The following is a 25,587-nucleotide window of genomic DNA, read 5'->3' on the forward strand; positions in this document are numbered from 1 at the left end:
AATGATCACAAATCATGCCTTTTTTTAAAACTAGCATTTGTCCTCAAAAAATTCCAAAGAACTATTTTTCTTCCCCACAATCTATCTTCCAAGCCATCCTAGTGAAAAAAATATGAATAGTACTTGTATCCAAATGAGCAAGATAAACTTTTAGAGGCTCCTCAAAATGGTTTCCATTTTTGAAATGAGTATTTATGTTTTTTGTTCCAATTAAGTCTTAAAAATACTTCCAGGAAGATGGTAGATTTAGAGGCTGCAAGGAAGCCTATCTCCTCAGTTTCTTTTTTTTTTTTTTAATAACTTTTTATTGACAGAGTATGATCATTAATAATAATAATAGCTAGTATCGACATAATGCTTTAAAGTCTGCAAAGCATTTTACAAATATTATCTCATATTATCCTTACAACAATTTTAAGAGATAGGTGCTATTATTATCCCCATTTTACAGATGAGGAAGCTAAGGCAAGAAAGAAGTTAAATGACTTACCTATGATCACACAGCTATTAAGAGTCTTAGGTCAGATGAGCTCAAGTCTTCCTGACCCCAGATCCAATATTCTATTTACTGTGTCATCTATCTGTGTGATGAAGTGAGCAGAGTCCTAGGCCTGGAATCCAACTTTTGAAGTGGCTCTCAAAAATTACTGCTTGCTTCTCAGGGTATAAGTGCTGGGATGGCAATAAAATCCAGACCCTGGGATGCTGCTGCCCTGACTTCGAAATCCACAAGATTAGAGTTTCAAAACCCTTCATCTAAAATAGAAACGAACACAATGCAGAAACAAACACTTATCAGGAAGAATAGTCTAAGGAACTCTCCTTACAATAAATGTCAAATTCAAATAGAAAAGAGGCTACTAAACTATATATAAGGATCCCAACAGGCTGCATATTGAAAACCACATATTAACATTATTTGTTTCTTAAATATTCTGGTGCACTGAGTCAGCTGGCTGCATGTTTGACACCTCTGCCTTACCGCATTTTCTCTTATCAAATGCTGTTAGATCAAGATAGCTAAAAAGCAAAAAATATTCAGTCACTAGAATCATTTCTAAGATCCCCATTTCTAACCACACAACCAATCAGAAAGGCTTCATCTAAACATGGTTAGCAATGGAAACCAATTACAGAATGTCTATGCATGATCAGGTCTCTCCTAGAGGTTCATCACACATCACCGAAACTCTCCTAGTAGCAAGTTCTCTCAGTCTTACCCTTGAAATAACGTTGGAAGTGTTCTGCGCACATGCCAATTCCCATGACGTGATATTAGTAACTCACATTTACATCACTTTTAAAGTTTTACAAAGCATTTTACTCCAATAGTGAATGCTGGACCTGGGCTCAGATTTGCCTCTAACATAATAGCCATGGAGCACGGGACAAGTCACCTCTCTGAGCCTCACTTCTATAAATGAAAAGTGATACCTACGCTGCAGGTAGGGTTGGATTGATTACAATGTAATATTTAATAAATCAGATGTCACCTCTCTTATTCCCAATATTCAAGGTTGAAATTGGTATGGCTGGAAATATGGGAACAACAAAGAGAAAAAGAGAAGCTCCCTAATCCCTCCTTAACCCAATTAAGAGGCTGTTAGGGTCCAGAAGAACTGAACAAGTTAAAGCTTCCCACCCTAAAGTCACACAATACTTTCAAGTTCCTAAACTCTAGTAATACAGTACTTCAGTAATTTTTAACTTACAGTACTTAGGACAAAGATCAGCCCCTCCCAACATGAACCGGAAAGTTACCACTCCCCAGAACCCATAGATATATTTCCATGTCTCCTGAGCCTTTCTTACTCATTTTGGAAAGAAGACTCACGTTGACTCGTTCCCACAGCCCCTCGGTAGGTACTTAGGGAGTAGGGGAATGTAGGAGACATTAGAAGTGGATTACTCGAGTCATTGATTTGATGAGTTGAGGGAGAGAGGCACTTGGAGGAAATTATCTTCATCACCAAAAGAAAAGATGGGAAGGGCAAAAAGAAGTGAGAGCCGGGAAGTAGATGACCCATCAAAGACCCTGACTCGGTCTTTTTTTTTTTTTTTTTTTTTTTTTTTGGCTGGTCTGGGAAATTCCCGGAGAGGCTGTGACGTGCAGTAGGAAGAATCAGCAGGTTTGGATTTGATGTAAGAAAAAACTTCCCAACAATAAAAGGGATCCAAAAGTTGAATGAGTTAAAAGGAGAAAGGCACGCATACTAGTGATACAGAGCGAGGCGGGGAAAGAACGGAGTAGGGAGGGATACAAGGCGGGTTGGGGGGTGGGGGTGGGGTGAAGCGAGGGAACTGGGAAGGAGACCGGGGGACTGGAAGTAATGCGGGGAGACGCAGGTGACAGTGTTGTCGGGGCTCTGGGAGGAAAGCAGGGAGGCAAAGGGTGATGCTGAAGAACTATTACAAGTGATAAGCCGGGAGATAGAGAATGGTGAGGCGGGCTAAGAATGAACCGGGGTTAAGGGGAAGAGTCTTGGAGGGAGAGAGAGAGAGGGTCAGGACGGAGGCGGGAAGGAAGGTAGGGAATCACCTAAAATCATCCTCCGTTCAGATATTCATGCAAAAGGGTGGGAAGCCACTTGTACGGGACTGTTGGCGAGATGAGTCTCTTGGACTAGCCGCCCCTGGGGCACCGTGGACACTTTTCCTCACTATTTCCGTTTAAAGTTCTTTGAAATGGAGCTGAGAGGGAACTTTGCATGCACTTTATAGAGAGGCAAACACAGACGCGGAAAGGCGCCCTAGAGCTGAAAGTCACACTCCTCAGTCCTTATCCTCCTTCAGCCAAAACCCAATGTGATCCTGAGATGCCGAGTGTCCCCACAGACCCCCGGCGTTCCGCCAGGGCCCCGCTAGGGGGCAGAAGAGACCCAAGACACTCAGCCTAGCTCCACTCACGAGGCCCCGGGAGTTCCAAAAGAAGGCGGGATTTCCGGTTCCATACAGTCCCGGCGATCCACTTCCGTTTCCGGCCACAAGGCGAGTGAGGTTCTGACGAGAGGATGGAGGGGCTGGTTGCTCAGTGCTCGGCGCGGCTCTTGCAGCAGGTTAGGTCCGGGCTCAAGTTGGGCAGAGTAGGGGGAGAATTACGTGGCCGAGGAAGTTAGCCCGTCTCCGGAGCTGAACGCGACCGGCTGGGGGCTGTCCCGCTGGAGCCGGACCGAGACTGGGGTGTAGGGGAGGATCTCGGACTGCTCAGGAGACGGGCATAGAAGAAACCGGACTCTTCCTCAGCCGGGAGTGGGGCGGGGCGTTCAGGAGAGCCCCTGGCCTTCGATACTTTACTTTTTTCCCGAGATCCACCATTCCCTGTCAAGTCCAGGAGACCAGGGCCTTTTTGAGGGTGTGGGTCTTCTCTCAACAACTGAATGTTACCGAGAATTCCTCACATCCTCACCTCCTGCGGAATCGGCCCATCCACAGTTTTAGGAGTTAAAAGTTTAAAAAAAAAAAAAAAAAAAAAAAAGGAAATTGGTCCAGGAATGGAGATAATCCTGGAGACAGAAGGGGTGAGGATCAGGGGCGCGCCGGCGCTCACGTTTCTAGCCTTCAGTGTTAGGAAGTATACCTTGAACCTTTGTCGGAACTTAAGTCTATGTGGTGAGGAGTGGAGGGGGCAACTTTAGAATCACTTAATCAATTCCAGCACTGTGAATGTTAGACTAGTTACTGATCTGGGAAATGGAAGTAGTGTGAGCTCTGCCAAGCATCTATTGATGCTTAGGATCTCTTGTCTCTAGTACAGATCGAAATGGAAACTTTTGTAATAAATGGGAGTAAAAGTAGTTTCCTTGTCTCTTTATTTGAACCATTCTAGTAAGTAGGACCATGCCTATGGCCATGTGTAATACAAATGAAGCCCAACACTATACTGAGGAGTTTCCTCTTATACATCATACTTCATTTTAACTGTAGTTAACTATAATTCATCTGAGGTGTAACTCAGAGAAGGAAGATCACCAAAAGCCAATGAGGAAGGGTAGAGGAAGAATGATTCTATTCTTTTATCTTGGCTAGATAATTTGGGAGCTGATAAGCATATGTATCTAAACTATTAGCTTTTATCAACATCATTCTCCCATTTTGGCTAAATCATTGCTCAACCATTGCCTCTTCCCCCCCTCAAAAAAAAAAAAAAAAAAAAAAGGAAATACTGTCTCATCTCATCTGAATATAATAAAGAATAAAATTATTAATTCAACGTAAAGTAGCTGATAAAGTACAACTGAAGATTTTGCTTTTTTTTTCCCTTCCTAGGAGAAAGAGATTAAGTTTCTGACTGCTGAAATTGATAGATTGAAAAACTTTGGATGTACAGAAATTTCTCCTAGTTTAGAGCAGTTGCGAGAAGAAAATTCAAAACTTAAATATCGTTTGAACGTACTCCAAAAGGTGGGTAAACTTCTGCTGTATCAATATATTCAGGGGTTTAGTCTCAGTTGTAGCCTAAATAAAGTTCATAAAAAATTTTGGAAGCACAACTGATGATATTTTTAAAAAGAGGAAATAAAATATCTCCTTTTCTCCAGTGATGTAACAAGTTATTACCAGTCTCCAAGTTTGTGCAAACAAAGCAAAAGGTGACTTGTCTTATATTAGTGTCTTTTTATGATTCTTTGAAGTATCTCATTAAAATGTTTTGTCAGCTCAGCATGCCCTGGTTATAGAGATGGCATAATTACTGAATTGAATATACTTTTAAATGCATAGTTAAGATTAAATTAAGATAACTATAGGCTTAAGCTTTCATGTTTGAGGTAAATTATTTTGTGAATCAAAGGAAGTACCAGTGAGAGGGTACTTCCTTCAACTTAGTACCAGGCCTTAATTACAATTCCAATGCACTAGCCAGTTCTAAAATGAAGTTGTAAAGTTACATATAGTTATTAGTAATATAAAATTCTAAAAGTGAAGTTATCAAATACTACTGGGAATCAGGAGATCTGCTTTTTCATCCCAGCTCTGCCATTTAACTACATTTCTTCATCTGTAGAAGAGGCAGTTACATACATGTCAGGAGAGAGAGCAATAGACCTGAGTTCAAAATCTGCTTCAAACATTTACTGTTCTTTTATTTATTTTTGTTTATTTACGGAGCCAATTGGGGTTAAGTGACTAGCCCAGAGTCACACAGCTATGAAGTTTTAAGTGTCTGAGGTCACATTTGAATTCTGGTCCTTCTGACTTCAGGACTGGTGTTCTATCCATTGCGCCACCTAGCTGCCCCCTCAAGCATTTACTTTGAAAATAAAGTAAGAATATTTGTAAAACACTTTACAAACCTTAAGGAGTTAAATAAATACTAGCTATTTTTACTATGGAGTATTTTGACTAGATTAGCTGTAAGGTCATCTTTCAGCTTTAGATATTTCAGAATATTATAATAGCAACTGACATTATTTAGCACTTAAAGTTTTAAAAGTGCTTTATATATATTTTCTTTTGAATTCCCAATTTTGTGAGGTGAATCCTGCAGATATTATCCCTATTTTACAAATGAGATGTGTACTTTTTAACAGTTTTTCTACAGATATTTTTATAACTTTTGAATGTGTAACCCTGAAAGTGGTAAGTAACCCCCCCCTTTTTTTTTTTTTAGTGATTATCACTTTTCCATGGTCATACAGCTAGTGTCAGTAAATCCTGACACCAAATCCCTCCACTGTGTTTTAATGCCTAACTATCCTAATTCGTAGTATCCATTTATTAAAACAAATTTTAAAATAACATCAATTTCTTCATGCTGAATTATACTCTTTTTAGTACAATTTTATGACCTTAGGGAGGAACTCAAGCCTTCCAGAGGGTGATCTCACTTAAATAATAACTTATTTTAAGTAATAGTTGAGGGATATAAGTTGCTTCAACATTTATTGCCATTACCTTGACAGAAAAACCTTACAATTAGTGTTTTTCCTCAACTGTAACAAAAGGAGAAAAAAAATTGCTAGTTGACCTAGAATAAATAGAATATAAAGGCCAAGTAAAAAAGCATTTCTTTATTACCCAAAATCATTAGATTATAAGTCAAGCTTATGTGAGACTTGACTTGAATAACATGAGTGCCTATAGTATATACCTATCTGTTGGAGTTGTGGCCCTGCTTAATCTCCAGCCTTCCAATGCATTTCTAGTTTGTTTTAAATGAAAGGAAACTAAAAACATTCATAAAAGACCCTTAAGAACAGGACCCCTAGGTTATAAAAAAGAGTTAAGAGGAGGTTTTGCCAACCTTTGGCATGCTGTAGGAAGAGTAGAAAGCACATACAATAACCTGAACAAAAAACTAGTAGGGGATGAGAAGGGTTCATTTTGTTTAACTTTTTTATTACAAGAGTAGGTTAGATGAGGCAAGACAGAATTTATGTAGAAACAACCAGAGTAAAAACAAAAGGCATTGATAAAACCTCTCCATTAGTCAAAATCTTAGAAAACAAAATAATCACTCAGATTAAATGGAAACTACATTTCAAATAAAGTATTTGGAAAATAATGCATAGCTGTGACATAAAGGGATTTTGAAACTTTAAAGACCTAATGTTAAAAACATATTGAACAGATATTTTTTATGATTTTTGCCTTGTTTTGAGAGATCATCTCTGTCACTATTAAATAAAATCTTAGAAGCTTTTTTTGTTATTCTATTTTTCATTTAATTGTGCTTAATTTGCTTAGATTTGGTAAAAGTTTGCAAAGAAAATGAAAAATTTTTTAAAAGATAAAAGAAAAATTGATCCTTTAACAGCTTTTCTGCAAGTTTTTTTTTAAATAAGCATATTTTAATACTACTATCTTTTTCTCACTTTCCCCATCTGAGCCAGACTGTCAGATAAACTCAAGAGAAGACTTTAAACATTGACAGTACAAAATGCTGTCTAAAATAGCTATCTTTTAGTTTCACTTCTTATATAAAATATATTATGTACATATTATATATACAAAATACATAAAATAATATATTCCTTAAAATGACAGGTTTACTTTCATTCTTATATTAAACTTGTAAATTGACAAAATTGTGAAGTAGACAAAGTATCTGTTAACTTCCCACTCTTCTTATCAGCTACTTCTTTCTTTGCTACTAGTGACTTTTTCCCCTCAGAATATACACATTAGTTCTATTCCTCCTGATTTTAGCTGACAGATTTAAAATATCCCTCTAAGGGATATTTACTTTTTTAAAAGAAACTCCTGCCAGCTGCCCTCACATAACATAAACCTGAGTTGGTGGGTGCAGACTGGAAAATAAGATTCTACACAAGTTTCATACACCTACCCTAGCACTAGCTGCCTCCATAGAGGTGCCAGTGAATTAACCCTATGTCAGAAAAATTGTCAGCCCAATTTAAAATGAGTAGGACAAACCAAGGACAAATCTTTAGCTAGTACCAAACTGTCTAAAACACCACATAAATCAGAAAGTAAAGTATGCCAGAATTTATAATACGCTTACCCTATACAAAAATATTAGCCCAGTTCTAATTATTGTATTATAAGAAGTAAATAAATGATTTCGTAGTAAAATGCTAGAAAAACCCTTAAAGAAAGACTATAATATTTAAGTTCTTAGAACAAAAGAAACTTAGGTTACTTTGTCTGACTTAGCTAAATTGTCTGCTTTAAATGAAACATTGTTTAGTAAATCCAAGGAAAAGAAGGCAGCCACATATAATAGATTCTCTCTCTTCTGTAAGCCTTTTAAAGAATACTTTCATAATTGGCATTTCCTTTATGAGCTTGACCATATTTTTAGAAATACTTTGCTCATCAGTCCATCTTAATTTCTGTCCCCCAAAAGTACTTTGCAAGTAAGCCTCTTAGGCAGATGGGTAGTTGAATAGAGTGCTAGACCAGAAGTCAGAAACATTTATCTTCATGAATTCAAATCTGGCCTCAGATTGCTACTGTGCAAGTCACTAAACTCCATTTATCTCAATTCCTTTTCTGTAAAATCAGCTGGAGTAAGAAATGGCAAACTATTCCACTATCTTTGCTTTAAAAAAAAAAAAAAAAAAACCTCAAGTAGGGTCACAAAGAGTAGAATATGACTGAAAAATTATTCAACAAAGCAAAAGTAAACAGTTTTCCCTAATTGAGTTTTACATACCAGTCACTAAAACTCTTAGTTTATGAAGTATCCAAATTAGATCTCACTTGATTCCAAATCTTTTTCTTCTACTTTAATTATTCATTGAACTTAATAGTTAAATAATATCTGAGATTTATATGGCCTATTAAAGTTTGCAAAGTGCTTTATACATTTTGCTAATCCTCAAAACAATCTGGTAAAGTGTTATCTCCATTTTACAGTCAAAAAAACTGTCCCAGAGGGATTAAATAACTTGCCCAGGGTCAGAGATTTTAGAAATCAGAGGAAAAGTTTAAACACAAATCTTGCTTACTTGAAGTCCAGAACTTTATGCATTGTCATATTGCTTTTCATATAAGCCCTGGTGCTGTGAGAGTTAGAAAAAGCAGGCAGTTCTTTGTCCTTAATGAACATGCGATTACTAGGCAAATTTTTTTGGGAGAAAAGATTTAAATATATGCAACAATAGGGAACATTATGAATGTTTTATAATGTATGTAATGATATCTTACATTTTGATAATAGTTTAAGGTTTGCAGAATGCTTTAAAACGTAGTACAGGCCAAAGTTCTTTGGCATATTTATCATTTATAATAGGTTCAATGGACTATAATATGTTTTAATCAGCTTTGTTATTTCCTGTGAATTCTTCATTAAACTGTAAACAGGGATTATAACTATTATTTGATAGACCACTAACCACTGCTCAACAGATATTATTTAAATGTGGAATTATGCCCAAAGGGTTATAAAACTATGCATATTCTTTGACCAAGCAATACCACTATTAGGTCTGTATAACCAAAGAGATTAAAGAAAAAGAAAAAAAAGCACATATGTACAAAAATATTTATTGCAGCTTTTTTTATGATAATAAAGAAATGGAAACCGGAGAGATAGCTATCAACTGGGGAATGCCAGAACAAGTTATGATATATGAATGTGATGGAATGCTATTATTATGTTGTAAGAAATCATGAAGAGAATAGTTTTAGAAAAACCTGGGAATACTTAACATGAACTGATGCAAAGTCATTTAAAATCTTCTATACCTTTAGATTGAGAACTAATGGTTTGGGGTGTAGAATGAAGCATTTTTTTTCCCCCAGAAGATGTCTAATGCAGAAATGCTTGGCATTACTTTATATGTATAATTGGCTTTTCTTCTCAAGGGTATAGGAGGAAGGACGTAGAGAATATGGAATTTAAAATAAGATTAAAATTAAAACTATGTTTGCTAAAGTTTTTTTTTTTTTTAAACAGTCCTCTAAGACTATTTAGTCTGCTTTTTCTTGCCATTCACAGACAAGTTTTAAGTATATAATTCCCATATCAACATTTTCTCATGGCCTTTAAGTGGTAAACAAAGTAAAATCACTAAGAAGTGAAACAAAAAGATAGTTAATTTTAAAAAGATAGTTAATTTAGACAGCATTTTGTACTTTTAGTATTTAAAGTCTTCTCTTGAGTGTATCTGATAGTCTGGTTCAGATGGGTAAAGTGAGGAAAAGGTAGTACTATTAATTAATAGAAAGGAATCCAAACTATATGCAACATGGATCAAGATTGTGAAGTTTCCTTTCATTTACTATCCCAATTGATTATTTTTTCAAAAAGTACTTCTTTTCTCTGTCTTGTCAATTCAGTATTTTTCTAAAATGTGCAGAGGGTGAACAATACAATATTCAGACCTTATAGGAATCCAGTTGGACAAAATATATATTTAGTAATGCTCTACTTACTGCTTAAAGATTGCTTTTCTAAGTTGGTATTGGTTCCATTATCATTTAACTTTTCATTCTTTCCTCATAGAAAAACTCTTAACTGCTTAAGTGCCTTATAATGTTAACTAGCAAATTGTTATGCTGATACATTTAAGAAATTTGAAATGATTGAAAAATGAAAAACTAAACATTTCAAAGTATTGCCCAAGACTGGACTGTAACTTTTTAAGCTTTAAGAACTGAAAGGGGAAAAAAAGCCTCAGAAAAATCCTACCATGTTGTAATTGCTATATTAAAATGTTAAGAAAGCACTCTATTGTTCTTGAATCATTATAGAATGCCAAAAGTGATTTTCTATGTAAAATAATTTGGAAGTGTATTCAACTGAATTAATAACTGGTGTTGAGTTTTGTTTTATGTTTTAAATGCATATGTGAAATTTTTCTTACACAGTGAAATTTAGGGAAACATCAGACTCATTCTTAATTGAACTGCTAAAAGAATGTGGTCAAAATGTTTGAAAACTTAAATATTTAATTAGGTATATTTTGCTTTACATAGGAAAATAATCATAATGACTGACTGTTGAGAGAAAGAGTAGTAAAATTCTCTTAAAGCAGTCTTTGTCTGTGAAGAACTTTTTACTTGGGTGAAATTTATAAGATCTGATCAGTCCTTCTGACATAGCATGGATTTTGAAGCCCTGAAGTGCTGCAGTTTGAGGAACTAGGACCTCTCTCAGGCATAGTAGGGAAATTTACAAATTTAGCTAATAATAGTTTCAAACAGGATTATTTGGCTACCACTGATAAAAATTATAAAATCTGTATTTGTTAATAAATAAGATGCAACTTAAATATATATATTCTTAGGACTGAAAATTTAAAGTAGCCAGGAATTTTCTAAGGGTTTTTAGCCAACTATTCACTGTGTGTATAAAACTCCAGAATATGCTTAGTCTTATTTTGTAAATAAAAAGAAATGAAATATCCTTATTCATACAATATGAGAAAATAATAACCTACCCCCGAGTTGTGATTATTGAGTCTTTTCTATTTAAGATAAAATTTTGTGAGATTATATAATTTGATACTGTTTTGAGTTTTGATTTCAGATATGAGTGTCTGAATTACAAGTCCACTACTCTAAGGGAATACCATGTGCCGCCCAAAGAGAGTACAGTCGGAGAATAGCTACAGGAATGCTTTTGCCAGGGAAAAGTTGGAGACATCCTGATGTAGGCTAAGATGTGATCTTCTTGACTCAGCTTCTCTGTTGTGTCTTTTACTGAATAGGAAATTATCCTACCTAACTAATTTTGGCTTTTGATACTCCATGAATGGTGTAGGATGTATTATATGTTTGACTCTTACGTGGAATTAAGCAGAACCAAAGGGAGTTTTTTTCCTCTAGGATTTGTGTCAGGTCACTGCCTTTAAAGGGATAGTCTTGATAATCATCATCATGTACCTTTTTTATTCCCCCCTTTCATAGCAAATTTTTGTAAACTGATAGATTAATATGTTGTTGCAACACTAAATCTCTTAATAGGTTAGTACTGAGATATCTGAGTTACAATAATAGGATTTAATTCAGACTGCCTCAGTAAGGTACTTGCTGAGGAATCTTGCTGTTTTCAATCTGATTTAATAGTTGCCTTAATATCCTGAGCAACTAATGAGTTTTCTTTGCTTACAGTTGTTTACTTGTGTATACAAAAGAGTCCTTCAGGTATCTCATTCTTTCAGTATGTACACAAATATATTTATACATGATATGAATATAGTATCCTCAAAAGGAAGAAATTAGATAAGAATGTAAGTCTTCTAATTAAATAGAGAAGTAAATTTTGAAAAGCATCAAAATCATACTGTTTTCTTAACAATTAGGAATATTATGATTGGCTTTCAAATGTTTCTGACAGGTCATACAGGTCATTAGTATGGTTTAGTAACTTCTCAAAATCAGATTAAGAATTTTATTTATATAATTGCATTGATAATTGAAATCATTTTTCTATTTTAAAATATCTGATCATTTTAAGAGATAGAAAGGCTCATTTTCCAAACCAGGCTCCCAGAGAGTACTAGATTATATTGAGACTTAAATAATGGAATATTTTAACAAACTGAACTTGGAACTGCAGGACATACTGGATCTTAAGAATTTGTAGCTACATGACTTCTACCTTGAAGATAATATTAATCAAGTATTTCTAGTGGACCAATGGGACTCAGCCTACCTGACAAGGCCCTATTCCAGAGATTATTGTCAGACTACCCTGGTACATCAAGGTGGACTCAAGATGAGAATTCTCATTGTAATCCCAACAGGTTGTAGCAGAAATCCAGTTGCATAATGAAGATTCCCCCTACTGGGACCATTCTTCTTGGTTTTCTTGTTTATCCTCCTAGAGAAGGGCTTCTTAAACTTTTTCTTCTAGTGACTCCTGAGAAATTTCTATGTAACCCTGGGTATATAGGTTATAAAATAGGTATGCAAATCAAACATTTACTCATAATAAATCATAATTTTGCAATCCCTACATTCATTTACAAGGTCCCATATGGAGTTGCAAATCACAGTTTAGGGAGCTGGGTGGGTCCTAGAGAAAGCATACTAGCCACTGTAGTTAAATGTATTCTGTTTACTTTAGGTCATATAATTGTTTTCTAACTTTTATTAACTTATTTACAGTGTCAAGAGTTTCTCAAAATTAATCACAAGTGTTAATAAATGTTTTTATACATATAAATTTAACTCAACATTTTTTATTCTGTAATTTTTATATTATCTTTAAAAATTGTATAGGAATGATACATGGAATGATGAAGATTCATCAGCTAGCGATGATTTTTAGTATATTTTGATTTATAACCTTTGAAAATTTTATTTAAGTGATCCATTGAAGAGGCACATCTTTTCAAATGTTTAATGAGAGAAATTGTTGAATGTTAATATTTAAGATACTACTGTATTTTCATCAAGGCTTAATCATACTTAATCTAGTTACTATTCTCCCCCTCTCATTATGCGAGTTTAAACTTATTGAGCCTGTAGTCCCTCTTGTAGTCACCCACACTGACTGATTTTGTGACCTTTATGATAAAGGTAAAAAATATTCCATGAACATTGATAGATACTTCAGGAAATCTAAGTTGTTCTTGCAAATTCTCTATGCAAAAATCTTCAGTTTCTGATTCTAGCTAATCATAACTGGATAACACCCATATTGCTAATAATAGACTATGTCATTTTGTTATGGAAGTTAGCTTGACTGTTAAGTGGGGTCCTTGGTTACTAAGGAGGTCTGAACCCCATTTATTAGTGATTGCTAGCTTTGCTAATAAATGGATTGTTCTCAGAAGTTTGTTGACTCAGTTTCTCTTAATCATAGATTGCAACATGACAGAGTAAATGCTCAGGGTTCAAAATTCCTAGACTCTGTAATTAGGTGACTATATTTATAAAACTGCATGTCTTGTCAAGATTCCAGATGTCCAGATTCAAGATCAACATTGGATCTCTAATTTATGTTTTCTTTTTAATTTTTTTCCTTACATTAATTCCTTAAAATTATGTATGTTCTATGAGAATATGTTTGAGGGCATATTACATTTCACTGACAATTTATATTTCTCTTTCCACAGAGTCTTCAAGCTGAAAGGAATAGACCAACTAAAAGCATGATTAACATCAATAGTCGCCTACAAGAACTCTTTGCTTATGCTATTAAGGTTGCTTATCCAGATTTGGAAAATCCTCCCCTGATTGTCACACCAAGTCAGCAACCAAAATTTGGGGATTATCAATGTAATAGTGCTATGGGCCTCACAAAGGTACTGTATTAATTATTCTAGGATATTTAAATCTTGGACAAGATCATATACATCTTATAAGCAAAACATTGCAAAGTGTTTGCAATAGCATTATAACTATCCTTGAATTCTAAGTTTGCTCTATTCCTCAAAAGTGAATCTTTTTACAAAATCTTGTAGAATTCTTGGGCCACAGTAGGTATTTACTAAATAAATGCTTATTGACTGAATAGAATTGAAAGATTTAATTTCTTAAATGTTTAGGTCTAATTACTTGTTTATTCCAATAGTCAATATATCTGCAACAATAAATTGTTTTTCCCTTTTATAAATCACTGTTGCTGTTCCTCAGTATAATGAATAACTGTGGGAAGTATGAATTTGTTTTTATTTAGATACACGTCTAATACTTTATATTCTCTGCCATCATTCTTCCTCTCACATTCTATTAATAATACATATGAGTATCATAGCATAAAAATTTTAAATTGACCATTTGCCAGGTACCAATAGCTTTAATTATTAAAATTGATATGTATCCTGGGTTATCCTATGATGATTAAAATATTGGTAATAAAAGTTCTTTCTGATTTGGTTTTTTTTGGGGTGGAAGGTTCCCCCTTACTAAGATTCAGCATAAATTATTGTTAAATAATTTTTCCTGAACTTTGATAATTGCCACTAGTCTTCCTCTTCCCACCCTTCCCTACCTGCCTTCTGTGCTGAATAATCAAGTTCTTATATAGTGATCCTGGCACCTTTATCTAGATTTTATTCTGTATTGTAGGTTAAAATTTAATATTATAAAATAGTATTCTAATTAATACCCAAATGTTTTTAAGTTCTTGTATTTCATAATAATTTAAAAAACAGATCTTTAGAAAAACCTTGCAGATGTTATATTACTAAAGTAACAATAGCAAATAAATAGTGTGCTTCACCCATTTTCACTACTTAATTTAAGGTGGAAAAATTCTATTGTTTTGATACTTTAATAGTCCTCATGGTGTTTCTTATATAAGCTGACCTTATAAAAACAGACTAGGCTTTATTGCCTCTCTTTTATTGGCACATATATGAAAGGAACCTTTTGCTTTATATCAAGATGCGTTGGTGAATTTACAAGAAATATGCTATTATGTAGAGTATTGAGTTGCATTATGTTGTGTTACAGATGCTGCTCAAAACCAAGGAAGAAAAAATTAACCCAAGAGATATCGCAGAAAATATTGCCAAACACCTTCCAGACAATGAATATATAGAAAAATATGAAATTGCTGGTCCTGGTATGATCATAATGTCATCTTTTTGAAGTAGAAGTGCTATTTATTACTCATTGAATGGTTTCCTCATTGAAACCAGTAAGACAAGTTCAAATCCAGTTGTATAATTAAAATGCTAAGTACAGAATTAAGTAAAATGTGATAGGTAAAAAAAGCCTCTAGCTAGGAGATAATCATTTGGCTCCAAATTGGTCATATGATTTTAAGATGATTGTTTCTGCTTTCTGTGCTTATTTTCCTTATTATTCTTTTAAATGAAGAATAAATAATATTCATTTTACTTCAAATATGATAATAGATGTAGAATAGTGGTTATTAAAGTAGTTTTCAAAACAAAGTAATATAAGTGTAGGCTTTTTAAAAATGTTACTGAATAATAAATTGTAATATTGCCTGTACTATAAACGTGCAATGATGCCATGTTTTATTAGTTAATTGTTTAATTGCAATTTGCATTGTAGTTTGGTCATTGATGACAAACTTTGTTTTTGTCAGAGGCAGACAATTGATACATCATTGTTAAAAAGAATTTGGGTCCTTTAGAACTAACCTTTTTCTCTCAGAACTGACTGGTTTTGTGAACTGTGGCAAGTTATTTGACATCTCTTGAGACTTGATTTTTCTCACTTATAAAAAATTGGACCAAGTGATTTGTAGTGCCCTTTATAGTTCTAAATTTCTTTAATTCAGAGACCTCAAGTGGTAGCCATCTTTATACTACCTGACAAAAACAGAAGGGTTAAAATCTCAATTTTGCTGTATTTGTAATATAGATCTCTAAAAACCATTCCAGAGAAAGTTAATGGTCTATTAATGACTGAAAACTGTGGTCTTCATTTAATAAAGAACATCAGTTTTTAATAAAGTTATGTGTTTTTCTCAGCTATAAGTATGTTTCTTTGAATATTTGAGAAGAAAAATATTTGAAGACAAAACTGAGGCTTTGCAATTTGCTTTCTTTTTTTTCTCATTATTAGGTTTTATCAATGTTCACCTAAGAAAAGATTTTGTATCCAAACAACTAACTAAACTTTTGATAAACGGGGTACAACCACCTGCTCTTGGAGAGAGAAAAAAGGTACCTATCTGGACAGCATTATCATAATTGAAGTATTGTTTATTGTACACAGTAGTTATACTTTTACCATTAATTTGTTATGGCTTGACTTTTTCTTCATCAAGATTTAATCATTTAAATTATTGTGATATGATTGTAAATGGAAATAAAATCACTGTAGCCTTTCTTTTAGAACCCTGATTGTTCCATCATAATCACAAGCACAATATGGCAATTTTTCTTTAAAAATTGCTCTTTTATCAATTCTACATTTAGCAATATTCTTAAAAGTCTATGTTTAAGGTCTAAAATAAAAGATGACGTTTAAATTATTAAAAAAATAAAAATAAAACAGCAGTGGTCCTGTGGAAAGAATAAGACTATATTTCATGACAAATTCCTCTCTGAACTCTACCACTAACTAAATGTGCATAATAACATTTGCTAGAGCCATCTTCCAGGTTTCCTGTAACTTTGAAGTGAGAAAAATACAAAGCAAGTGCTTAAAAATGTTAATAGTTAGCTCAGCTGAAGCTCTCTCTTCCTTCCAGATGCTTGTGTTTACCCTCCATTCCTTTCCAGCTGGTTGTGTTTACTCTCCACTTCCCTCCTCATCACATAATTTTAATCTACATACACTTATTTGTGTACATATTGTTTATCTCAATATGATGTAAGTTCTTTGAGGGCAGAGATCTCCCCAATATCTATTATAGCACCCAACACAAATAATAATGTAAATTTCATGAAGAGGAAGAGGTTGGGGGGGGGGGGGGGGGGAAGGAGAGTATAAATGAAACTACGCTTTTTTGCCAAATATTTTCTCTGGTTTTCTTTCCCAGGTTATAGTCGACTTTTCTTCACCAAACATAGCTAAAGAGATGCATGTAGGCCATCTTCGGTCAACAATTATAGGAGAGAGCATGTCCCGACTCTTTGAATTTGTAGGTTATGATGTACTCAGGTAGGTACCACTTTTCTTCATTTTGGCTTTTCTGTTGAAAATTAGAGATTTCATTTGAAAACACCACTAAAAGCATAATTTCCATTCTTGTTTGTCTAGAGCACCTCGAATCTCTTTTTTGCCTCATACATTATATTTTATCATACTTATCTTTGTATAGGTTGTCTGTCCTTCTAGTAGAATATAAACTTCTTGATATCAGAGACTCTTTCTTTCTTGTATTTTCAGTTCTAACATTTATCCTAGATTCTTTCACATATTAGGCATTAATTTTTTTTCTTAAGTTGAGTTAAATTGAATGAATGAAAGTTTTTTTTCATATAACCTCAGTCATTTGGGCCTACTTGAACTTCCTGACCTATCTCTATCCAGATTGGCTGCATTATAGAAATAATGAAAGTCTTTCTCATTAATGTTTTAGTATAATTTACTAATTTAGGGATTCGTTTATTTGTTATAAATTCTGAGTTCTGTAATTTACAGTGGCTCGTTTAATTAAAATGTCCAAAACATAAGCATGATGCAATAGAAAGTATCCTAGATGGAGAGCCTAGGAACTCAGCTTTGCGTTTTTGATTTTGCCACAAACAAGTTGTAGAATCTTGAGCAGTTTGTTTTCTTTCCCTGTGTTTCAGTTCTTTGTAAAAGGTAAGGAGTTGTATCTGCAAGATCCACTTTGCTCTATGATAGTACATTTCTGAAATTGTGATGGTTTTGTTTTTTGGTTTTTTTTTTCCCCATTGCTAACCAGGTTAAATCATGTGGGAGACTGGGGGACGCAGTTTGGTATGCTCATCGCTCACCTACAAGATAAATTTCCAGATTACTTAACTGTTTCACCTCCTATTGGTGATCTTCAGGCCTTTTATAAGGTATATACTACCAAATATTTGTTTTTTGTTTTCCTTCTGTATGCCATTAAGGTTCTTTAGTGTCTGATCCTGTATTACTTTTCCTTACTCATAGCATATCACTTAACTCATACTCTGTGCTTTCATCCAGTTAACCTTGTTCTCTGTGCATGACTTTGTAGAGGTGCCTAAATAATACAAGTAGATAAAATCCTGGGTTTGGAGGCAGGAAGACCTGAATTAAAATTGCCTCAGATACTTACCTATGTATTTGAATCTGGGCAGATCACTGTAACTCTGCCTCTGTTTCTTCAGTTGTAAAATGGAGATGATAATAACACTCATCTCCCAAAGTTATTGAAAAGATGATACAAGATAATATTTATTGTAAAGAACTTTACTGTGTAAATGCTAGTCATTATGCTATCTTTGTCCTTCATCTATGCTTTTGCACAGACTGCCCCCCCCCCATATGTGCAGTCTTTTTCTCTCATCTCAATCTCTTAAAACCCTTAAAAGCACAGCTTTTGCAAGAAGCCATTTTTGATTTTTCATTATGTGTAAGTTTGAGGTAGTATTGTGTAAATTGGGAAAGGAAGATGGAAAACAAAAAAATGTAAGGTTTTCTTAATCACAGAAAAAAAAGTGAAAAATATGATGCTTTAGCAGATTAACTCACAATATATATATTTTTTTTTAATATTTAGTATAAGTCCTCCTCAAGTCCCAAATCTTTTTATTTTTATTTTTTCAATGGCATAGATTTTAGATTTAGACATTCCTTGATCTCTTCTCCAGAATTATATAAATAGGCTTCTAGATTATTATCATTATTATTTTAAACTCAGGAATCCAAGAAGAGGTTTGACACTGAGGAAGAATTCAAGAAGCGAGCATATCAATGTGTAGTTCAACTCCAAAGTAAAATGCCGGATATCACAAAAGCTTGGAATCTCATTTGTGATGTTTCTCGCCAAGGTGAGCTCTGGGAATTCATTATATCCATTGTATGTATTTTTTTTTAATTATAACTTTTTATTGACAGAACCCCTGTGTAGGTAATTTTTACAAAACATTATCCCTTGCATTCACTTCTGTTCCGACTTTTCCCCTCCCTCCCTTCACCCCGTCTATCAGATGGCAAGCAGTCCTATGCATGTTAAATATGTCACAGTATATCCTAGATACAATATATGTGTGCAGCACTGAACAGTTCTCTTGTTGCACAAGAAGAATTGGATTCAGAAGGTAAAAATAACCCGGGAAAAAAAAACAAAAATGCAAACAGTTTATGTTCATTTCCCAGTGTTCTTTCTTTGGGTGTAGCTGTTTCTGTCCATCATTGATCAATTGAAACTGAGTTACATCTCTTTGTTGAGGAAATCCACTTCCATCAGAATACATCCTCATACAGTATCATTGTTGAAGTATATAATCTCCTGATTCTGCTCATTTCACTCAGCACCATTGTATATATTTTAAGTAAAATCTTCATTTTGTAGCTTTCATGCAGTTATGCAACTATGCTATGATATCCTTTATCCTATTTACAGTCTAGAATATGTTATGAAATCAAATATCAGCCCATTCTTTTGCACCACCTGAGAAACTTAGAATGGTTTATCATTTTATACTATGCTTTTTAAAAATAACTTATGCAAAAAAAAAAAATTCTCAGCCTTACACCATTATATATTTTGATATTGGTTTGTGGATTTTAGGGTTTTGTTTTTGTTTGTTTTTTGCCAGGATAGAATAGATACAGTATTCAAAGTAAAAATGTTTATTTTAGGAATGACATTTTATTATCATTCCCTAATTGTCACTCTCAAGCATATTTTGTACATTTTAATTTTAATTTCTTTGCAGTTGTACTTTTTTTTAGATTAGAAATGTTTTGTTTTTTACACAGAAAGAGGCATTTTTTTTTCCTATTGGTGTAATTTTCTTTGCCTTTCTTTTAGAGTTCAAAAAAATCTATGATGCTTTAGATATTTCCATAATAGAGAGAGGGGAATCATTCTATCAAGATAGGATGACTGATATTGTCAGAGAATTTGAGGAGAAAGGTAAGTTGTATGATTTTGAACTTAAATGATACCACCAAGAATTTGAAACAGTATTTTAATTCAGATTATTATTTTCAGAACAATGACAATATAATTTATGTCATCCTCGTATGTTTTCATTTGGAGAAGATAACATGTTTTGTAAATGTAGCCATTATATCAAGTAGTCAGTCAACAAGCATCTATTAAATGCTTGCTTTATATTCTATAGTGGGGAGACAAAAGCCAAAAAATGAAATAATCTCTGCTTGCCAGGAGCTTAAATTTTATTAAGGTAGACATAAACGTGTTTAAGGTTCTACAAAGTAATTACAACATAGCTATTGATAGAGAAGGCACTAACATCTGAAGAGACCAGGAAAGGCATCCAAGAAGTAGATATTTTATTTGAGCTGAATATTAATGAGGGATCTTATGTAGAAGCGATGAGGCAAGAGAGCATTTAAGGTATGAAGGATAGACATTGCCAGATCCATGGAGACAAAAGATGGGTATGCTGTGTGTGAGCATCAGAAAGAGTTAGTTTGATTAAATCATAATTAAAAGATATTAATGTATAATGAAGTTGGAAAAATAGGTTGGGGCAAAGCCATAAAGGGCTTTAAAAGTTATTTTATCATAATGGAAACAGGGAGCTACTAGAGTTTATGAAATTACAGTCAAATCTGTACTGATTGCAATGCAGGATTGTAGATTTCAAGAAAGAGAAACTTGAAGCGGGATGATCTATTAAGAGGCCATTGAAATCCAAGCAAGAGTTAATAAGAACCCAAAATCAATATGAGTATAAGGTCAAATATGAGAAGTTGTGAAGATGAAAACAAAATTTTGGCAGCAGAAAGAGGGAGTGACACGTCCAGGATAACACTGAAGGTTGCTTACTTAAGAGACTGAGAAGATGGAGAGATAGATGGGGTTCTGAATATACAAGAGGCTGGTAAATACTCCTCAAAAGTGATACCAGAGTTAACATAAAGAATTTTTTTCCTCAGGTCAAGGTGGGAAAAAGATTCTACCTTTGGGTTTCAGTTGTATTGGTTAAATAGGGCATGGTATTGTGGGTCATAAAAATTGAAAGCTTAAGAATCAGTAGTGGGATATGGACTTAATGGCAGCTTCTATACCCATTATTGTGGTTAAAGCTAAATAGAAGCTGCACAGAATTGGCCTGCCATCCTGAGTAATTAATATTTATTAAATACTATTGCATCACAGAGTATGGAGTTGGAGAATATTTCCTCCCTGAAACTGAAATTGATGAAAATTGAAAAGTGATGAAAATAAAAGAAATTAGTATGCTTAATTATTCAGATTCCCTTTCTAATTATTCCATGTGGCCTATGAAGGAGACATATGATACCTGGAGACTTAGAGTAAATGAGTAAAAGTAGAGGAACAAGTAGCCCCAGATCCAAGTGATATGAAATCATTGATCTCACCAGTAGTATCTTTTCCTCTTTTCCCAAAAGCAGTCAGAAACAGTTTACTTTTACTTGGGAATGAAGGAATTCAGTATACCTGCCTAAGTCTTTCTAAGGGTTATTTGAATTCACTGTATTGACAAAATAATGGCCAGAGACCTGATAATCCATTTCCTTTCTTCAAACTTTTTTTTTTAATTTGTTTGTTTAGTCTGGATTTTTTTGTTTTATTTTTGAGTTTCAAATTCTCTCCCTTCTTCCCTCCCTCCTTTCCCTCTCCCATTGTGAAAGAAAAAGAAATATTAACAATTATAAATGTGAAATTATGCCAAACATATTTCCATGTTAGCTGTGTTTCAAAGAAAAAAAAAATAGGCTTCAATCTGTATTCAGATTTCATCAGTACTTTCTCTGAAAGTGGATAGCATTTTTTAACATAAGTCTTTCAGAATTGTCTTGGAGCATTGTATTACTAAGACTAGCTAAATCATTCACAGTTGATCTTCTTGCTTGCAGCATTGCTGTTACTGTGTATAGTATACTGGTTGTTTATTTCACTTTATATCAGTTTATGCAACTCTTTCCTGGTTTTTCAGAAAGTATCTAACCCATCATTTCTCGTAGTATAATAGTATTCCATTACAATCATATACTACAACTTTTTCAGCCATTCCTCAGTTGATGGGCATCCCTTCAATTTGTAGTACTTTGCTACTACAAATTGAGCTGCTATCAATGATTTTGTACAAATGGGTTCTTTTTCTTTGCTTTTTTTTTTTTTTTAATCTCTTTGGGATACAGACCTAAGTAATGGTATTGGTGAATCAAAGGGTGTACCCTTTGGACATAATTTTACTTTTGAGAAAGTTTTGATCAGTTTGTGACTCCACCAGCAGTGAATAGTGTTTTAATTTTTCCACCTTCCCGCTAACATTTGTCATTTTCCTTTGCTGGGAATTTTGATGGTGCCTCACACCACATACTTAATACATACATACATACATGGAAACTCAGTAATTGTGATAGCAGTGGGCCCAATCTCTGACCTTTTTTGTGGACAAGATGGTTGGTCTAATTAGGTCAGTGATAGAGGAAGGCCTTTGAGACAGATATGTTCTGTAAGAGATTTGATGGTATCTGACAAATTGATAAATTTTAACTGATACTGCAGTTCCATATGAAGAACTAAGATAGATAAAACCAGGATAATCAGTTTTCCATTCAGAAGTAGAGTAAGACCCACATGAGATCATATGATTTTGATCTTTCAAAGGTAGATTCTCTAATTGGCATAAAGAACACAAATAGAATCAGTTTCATTGCTTTTAGTTAAAGGGGTCTTACAGCTTTGCATTCATTGCAGCAGAATATCACTGGGTTAAGGGAGCCAGTCATTACTGTATGCTAGATCCAGTCCCCAGTCTGTCCATTTTATCATTTTTGAGAAAACTGCATAAAGAAAAGCTGTTTTTTTTTCCTTCCATTTTTCATGCAATTCTGGACCAGTCTCATTTCTGATATATTGATCTTTTCCAAATATATCCTTCTTCCCCTACGCAGTGAACCAGGCCGAGAGAGAAAGATGAAAAAAGCCATTGAGCATAATTAACCAACACATGGACTCTTTCTTACAGTGTATTTAATATTCCACACTCGGTAATTCTCCTTTCCCTCTCCCCCCTACCTACTCCTCCCAAACTTCTGCCTTGGAGGAAGGATCATTTGCTCTTATCTCTTGCCCAGTCCTTGCACTACTTTCAGTTTTATTTGTTTTTTTTTATATTGTTGTTATTGTGTTAATCTCTTGAATATTTTTCTATAGACCTTGAACTATTTTTCTGATTCCCTTTCACTGCCCTTTTCAATTGCTTTATAATTTGACTTCTTGGGTGTGTTCTCAAAGATAATTATAGCTTTAGTTTGAATAACAAAGTCTCTGGGAATCTAACTGCTTTCCAAGGGATTTATCTGGAACTTGGGAACTACTGCCTTGCAAAGATCTGAGTTATGCATTAGAGATAGAAGATTGGCAAAAGTATTACTCTTAGTTGTATGATGTCTCTAAAGTTTTTTTTAAAAAAATATCTACTTTGAGGGCAAATAATTTGTATACAGTAAATACAAAAAAAATTCACTAAATTCATATTAAACTCTTGATGTGCTGAGAAGTAAAACTGCATGAGTTAGTAAGCCTTATCTTAAAGTCCCTCTGATAAATATGCTGTGAGTGCAATTGAATGGCAAATATTTTTTTGAGAAATCTTTTTACTCCTATTGACATTTAGCCTATTTTTACAGGATTTGTGCAGGTGGATGATGGGAGGAAGATTGTATTTGTCCCAGAATGCTCAATTCCGTTAACAATAGTAAAATCAGATGGAGGATATACTTATGATACATCCGACTTAGCTGCTATTAAGCAAAGATTAATGGAAGAAAAAGCAGATATGATTATCTATGTTGTAGACAGTGGACAGGTAAGTTCATGTCTTCTGTGAAAATTGTCGCAGATATTTTATTTTGGCATTTACTAGCTGATTAAGGCATCCTAAACTCTAAAATTCAGAAGAGTGCTATTCTAATTCCAACAAGGATAAATGTGAGTAAGACTATGTTTAATATCTCTAAAATACAAAAAAATGGAAGCATTTACCAGCCTTTTTATTGCCTTTTTAAAAAAATTTTTTTTAATTAGGGGTTCTTAAACCTTTTTTTTCCTTTGGCAATGTGGTAAAACCACTTCTCAGATGTTTTTAAATACATAAAATACATAGGATTACAAAGGAAGCCAGTTTTATTGGAATAAAGATGTGATTCCTCCCTCCCCCAGACAATTTTATGAAGGTTAGTGGACCCCAGGTTAAGAACTTTTATTTTAGAGAATAAGAACCAGCACCATGAAAAAGCTAGATGATACAGTAGAGAGAGCAGTGGCCCTGAGTTCAAATCCTGCCTCATACACTTAACATTGACTAGCTATGTGAACTTGGATCATTTAACCCCAGTTGCCTCTGGAGGAAAAAAAAAGAGAAAGAAAGAAACAGCACTTTTTGTAATATTACTTGTAAAACTTCTTTACCCATCAATAGAAATATTTGGGCAGATCTTCCATTAAGGATTTATGAAAGTAAAGTCCAAATGAGCAAAGCACAAGACTAAAGTTATTTAGAGAGATTGTTTTCATTTTCGGTAGGGAAAAATATCTATAATGAGATAAATCATCTCTTGTGTAAGCATAGCCTTACAAATAAATGTTTTCATGTTGTCTGGTAGGCTTTACACTTCCAAACAATATTTGCAGCAGCTCAGATGATTGGATGGTATGACCCTAAAGTAACCCGTGTAAGCCATGCTGGATTTGGTGTAGTGCTAGGAGAAGACAAGTAAGTATGAAACTTGAGTGAGAAATTGACTGCTCACATTCCAAATATCTACAAAATAAACCATATTTTATTTGGTAACATGGTCAGAACTAAATAAATCTGGTGAAAAACCAACTGAGGAACCTCGTACCTCTAAAAAAGTACAATCATTTCCAAACATTTTTACCTTTTTTAGCACTGGCTATAACTAAACATTTTTGACCATGTGCCATGTGTTACACTGAGATTCATTTTGTTGTGAGAACACTGAGTTCCTGTATAACTGAACAATAAATTGCTCAAAATTTTAAGAAAAGCAAGTGACATTGGGAAAGGGGCCTCTAGAATTTTGATATCTCACTAGTCAAATACAGTAATTTAAAGTGGTAATGACTTTGGGATTCTAATACGGTTTACATTTCAGTGCTGCTAGTGTATTATAGTGTTTTATTCCATTCAAAAATGTTTTTAGAAGAGTACATATTTTGATCAGCCAGTAACATAGTTATGGAGAGAGAGAGATCGTGTGATTGTATATACTTAAAACTTCATAGATTCTGTCATTCCACTGTTTCTAACTGGATTTGTTCTTTGATATTTTTCTTTTGGATTCAGTCCAGTGTCAGTTTTGTTTTTGTTTTAGGTACAATTAATACTTGAATCTTTTAACACAGAACTTTTAAATATTTACTTTTAGAAAAAAGTTTAAAACTCGCTCAGGTGATACAGTGCGCCTCATAGATCTGTTGGAGGAAGGACTGAAAAGGTCGATGGATAAATTGAAAGAAAAAGAAAGAGATAAGGTAATTTTAGTGCCTGTTAGATTTAAATAAGCATGTGTTTTAGGATTTTTTTCTTTGCTTTTTATTATATTCATTAAGTAAATTGAAATTATAGGCAATATGATTATTTGACCTTTTACTTTTTCATTTTAGGTAGT

At 33.9% G+C, this 25,587-nt stretch overlaps 1 protein-coding gene across 2 annotated transcripts in view; it reads left to right on the forward strand.

Moving 5' to 3' along the window:
- Positions 1-2,959: 2,959 nt before the first annotated feature.
- Positions 2,960-25,587, forward strand: part of RARS1 (arginyl-tRNA synthetase 1) — a 28,088-nt gene continuing 5,460 nt past the window's right edge. The window contains exons 1-12 of one of the 2 annotated variants that reach the window (XM_051978872.1): positions 2,960-3,056; positions 4,267-4,401; positions 13,473-13,661; positions 14,815-14,926; positions 15,901-16,001; positions 16,823-16,944; positions 17,696-17,816; positions 18,644-18,773; positions 19,760-19,864; positions 23,584-23,762; positions 24,559-24,668; positions 25,345-25,450. In XM_051978872.1, the coding sequence (XP_051834832.1) occupies positions 3,012-3,056; positions 4,267-4,401; positions 13,473-13,661; positions 14,815-14,926; positions 15,901-16,001; positions 16,823-16,944; positions 17,696-17,816; positions 18,644-18,773; positions 19,760-19,864; positions 23,584-23,762; positions 24,559-24,668; positions 25,345-25,450 (1,455 nt within the window). In that variant the 5' untranslated portion in view covers positions 2,960-3,011. Of the gene's footprint in view, positions 3,519-4,266; positions 4,402-13,472; positions 13,662-14,814; positions 14,927-15,900; positions 16,002-16,822; positions 16,945-17,695; positions 17,817-18,643; positions 18,774-19,759; positions 19,865-23,583; positions 23,763-24,558; positions 24,669-25,344; positions 25,451-25,587 lie in introns of both variants that reach the window. The other variant, XM_051978871.1, reaches the window with a different exon arrangement.

The sequence above is a fragment of the Antechinus flavipes genome, chromosome 2 (genome assembly GCF_016432865.1).
Source record: "Antechinus flavipes isolate AdamAnt ecotype Samford, QLD, Australia chromosome 2, AdamAnt_v2, whole genome shotgun sequence".
NCBI lineage: Eukaryota > Metazoa > Chordata > Mammalia > Dasyuromorphia > Dasyuridae > Antechinus > Antechinus flavipes.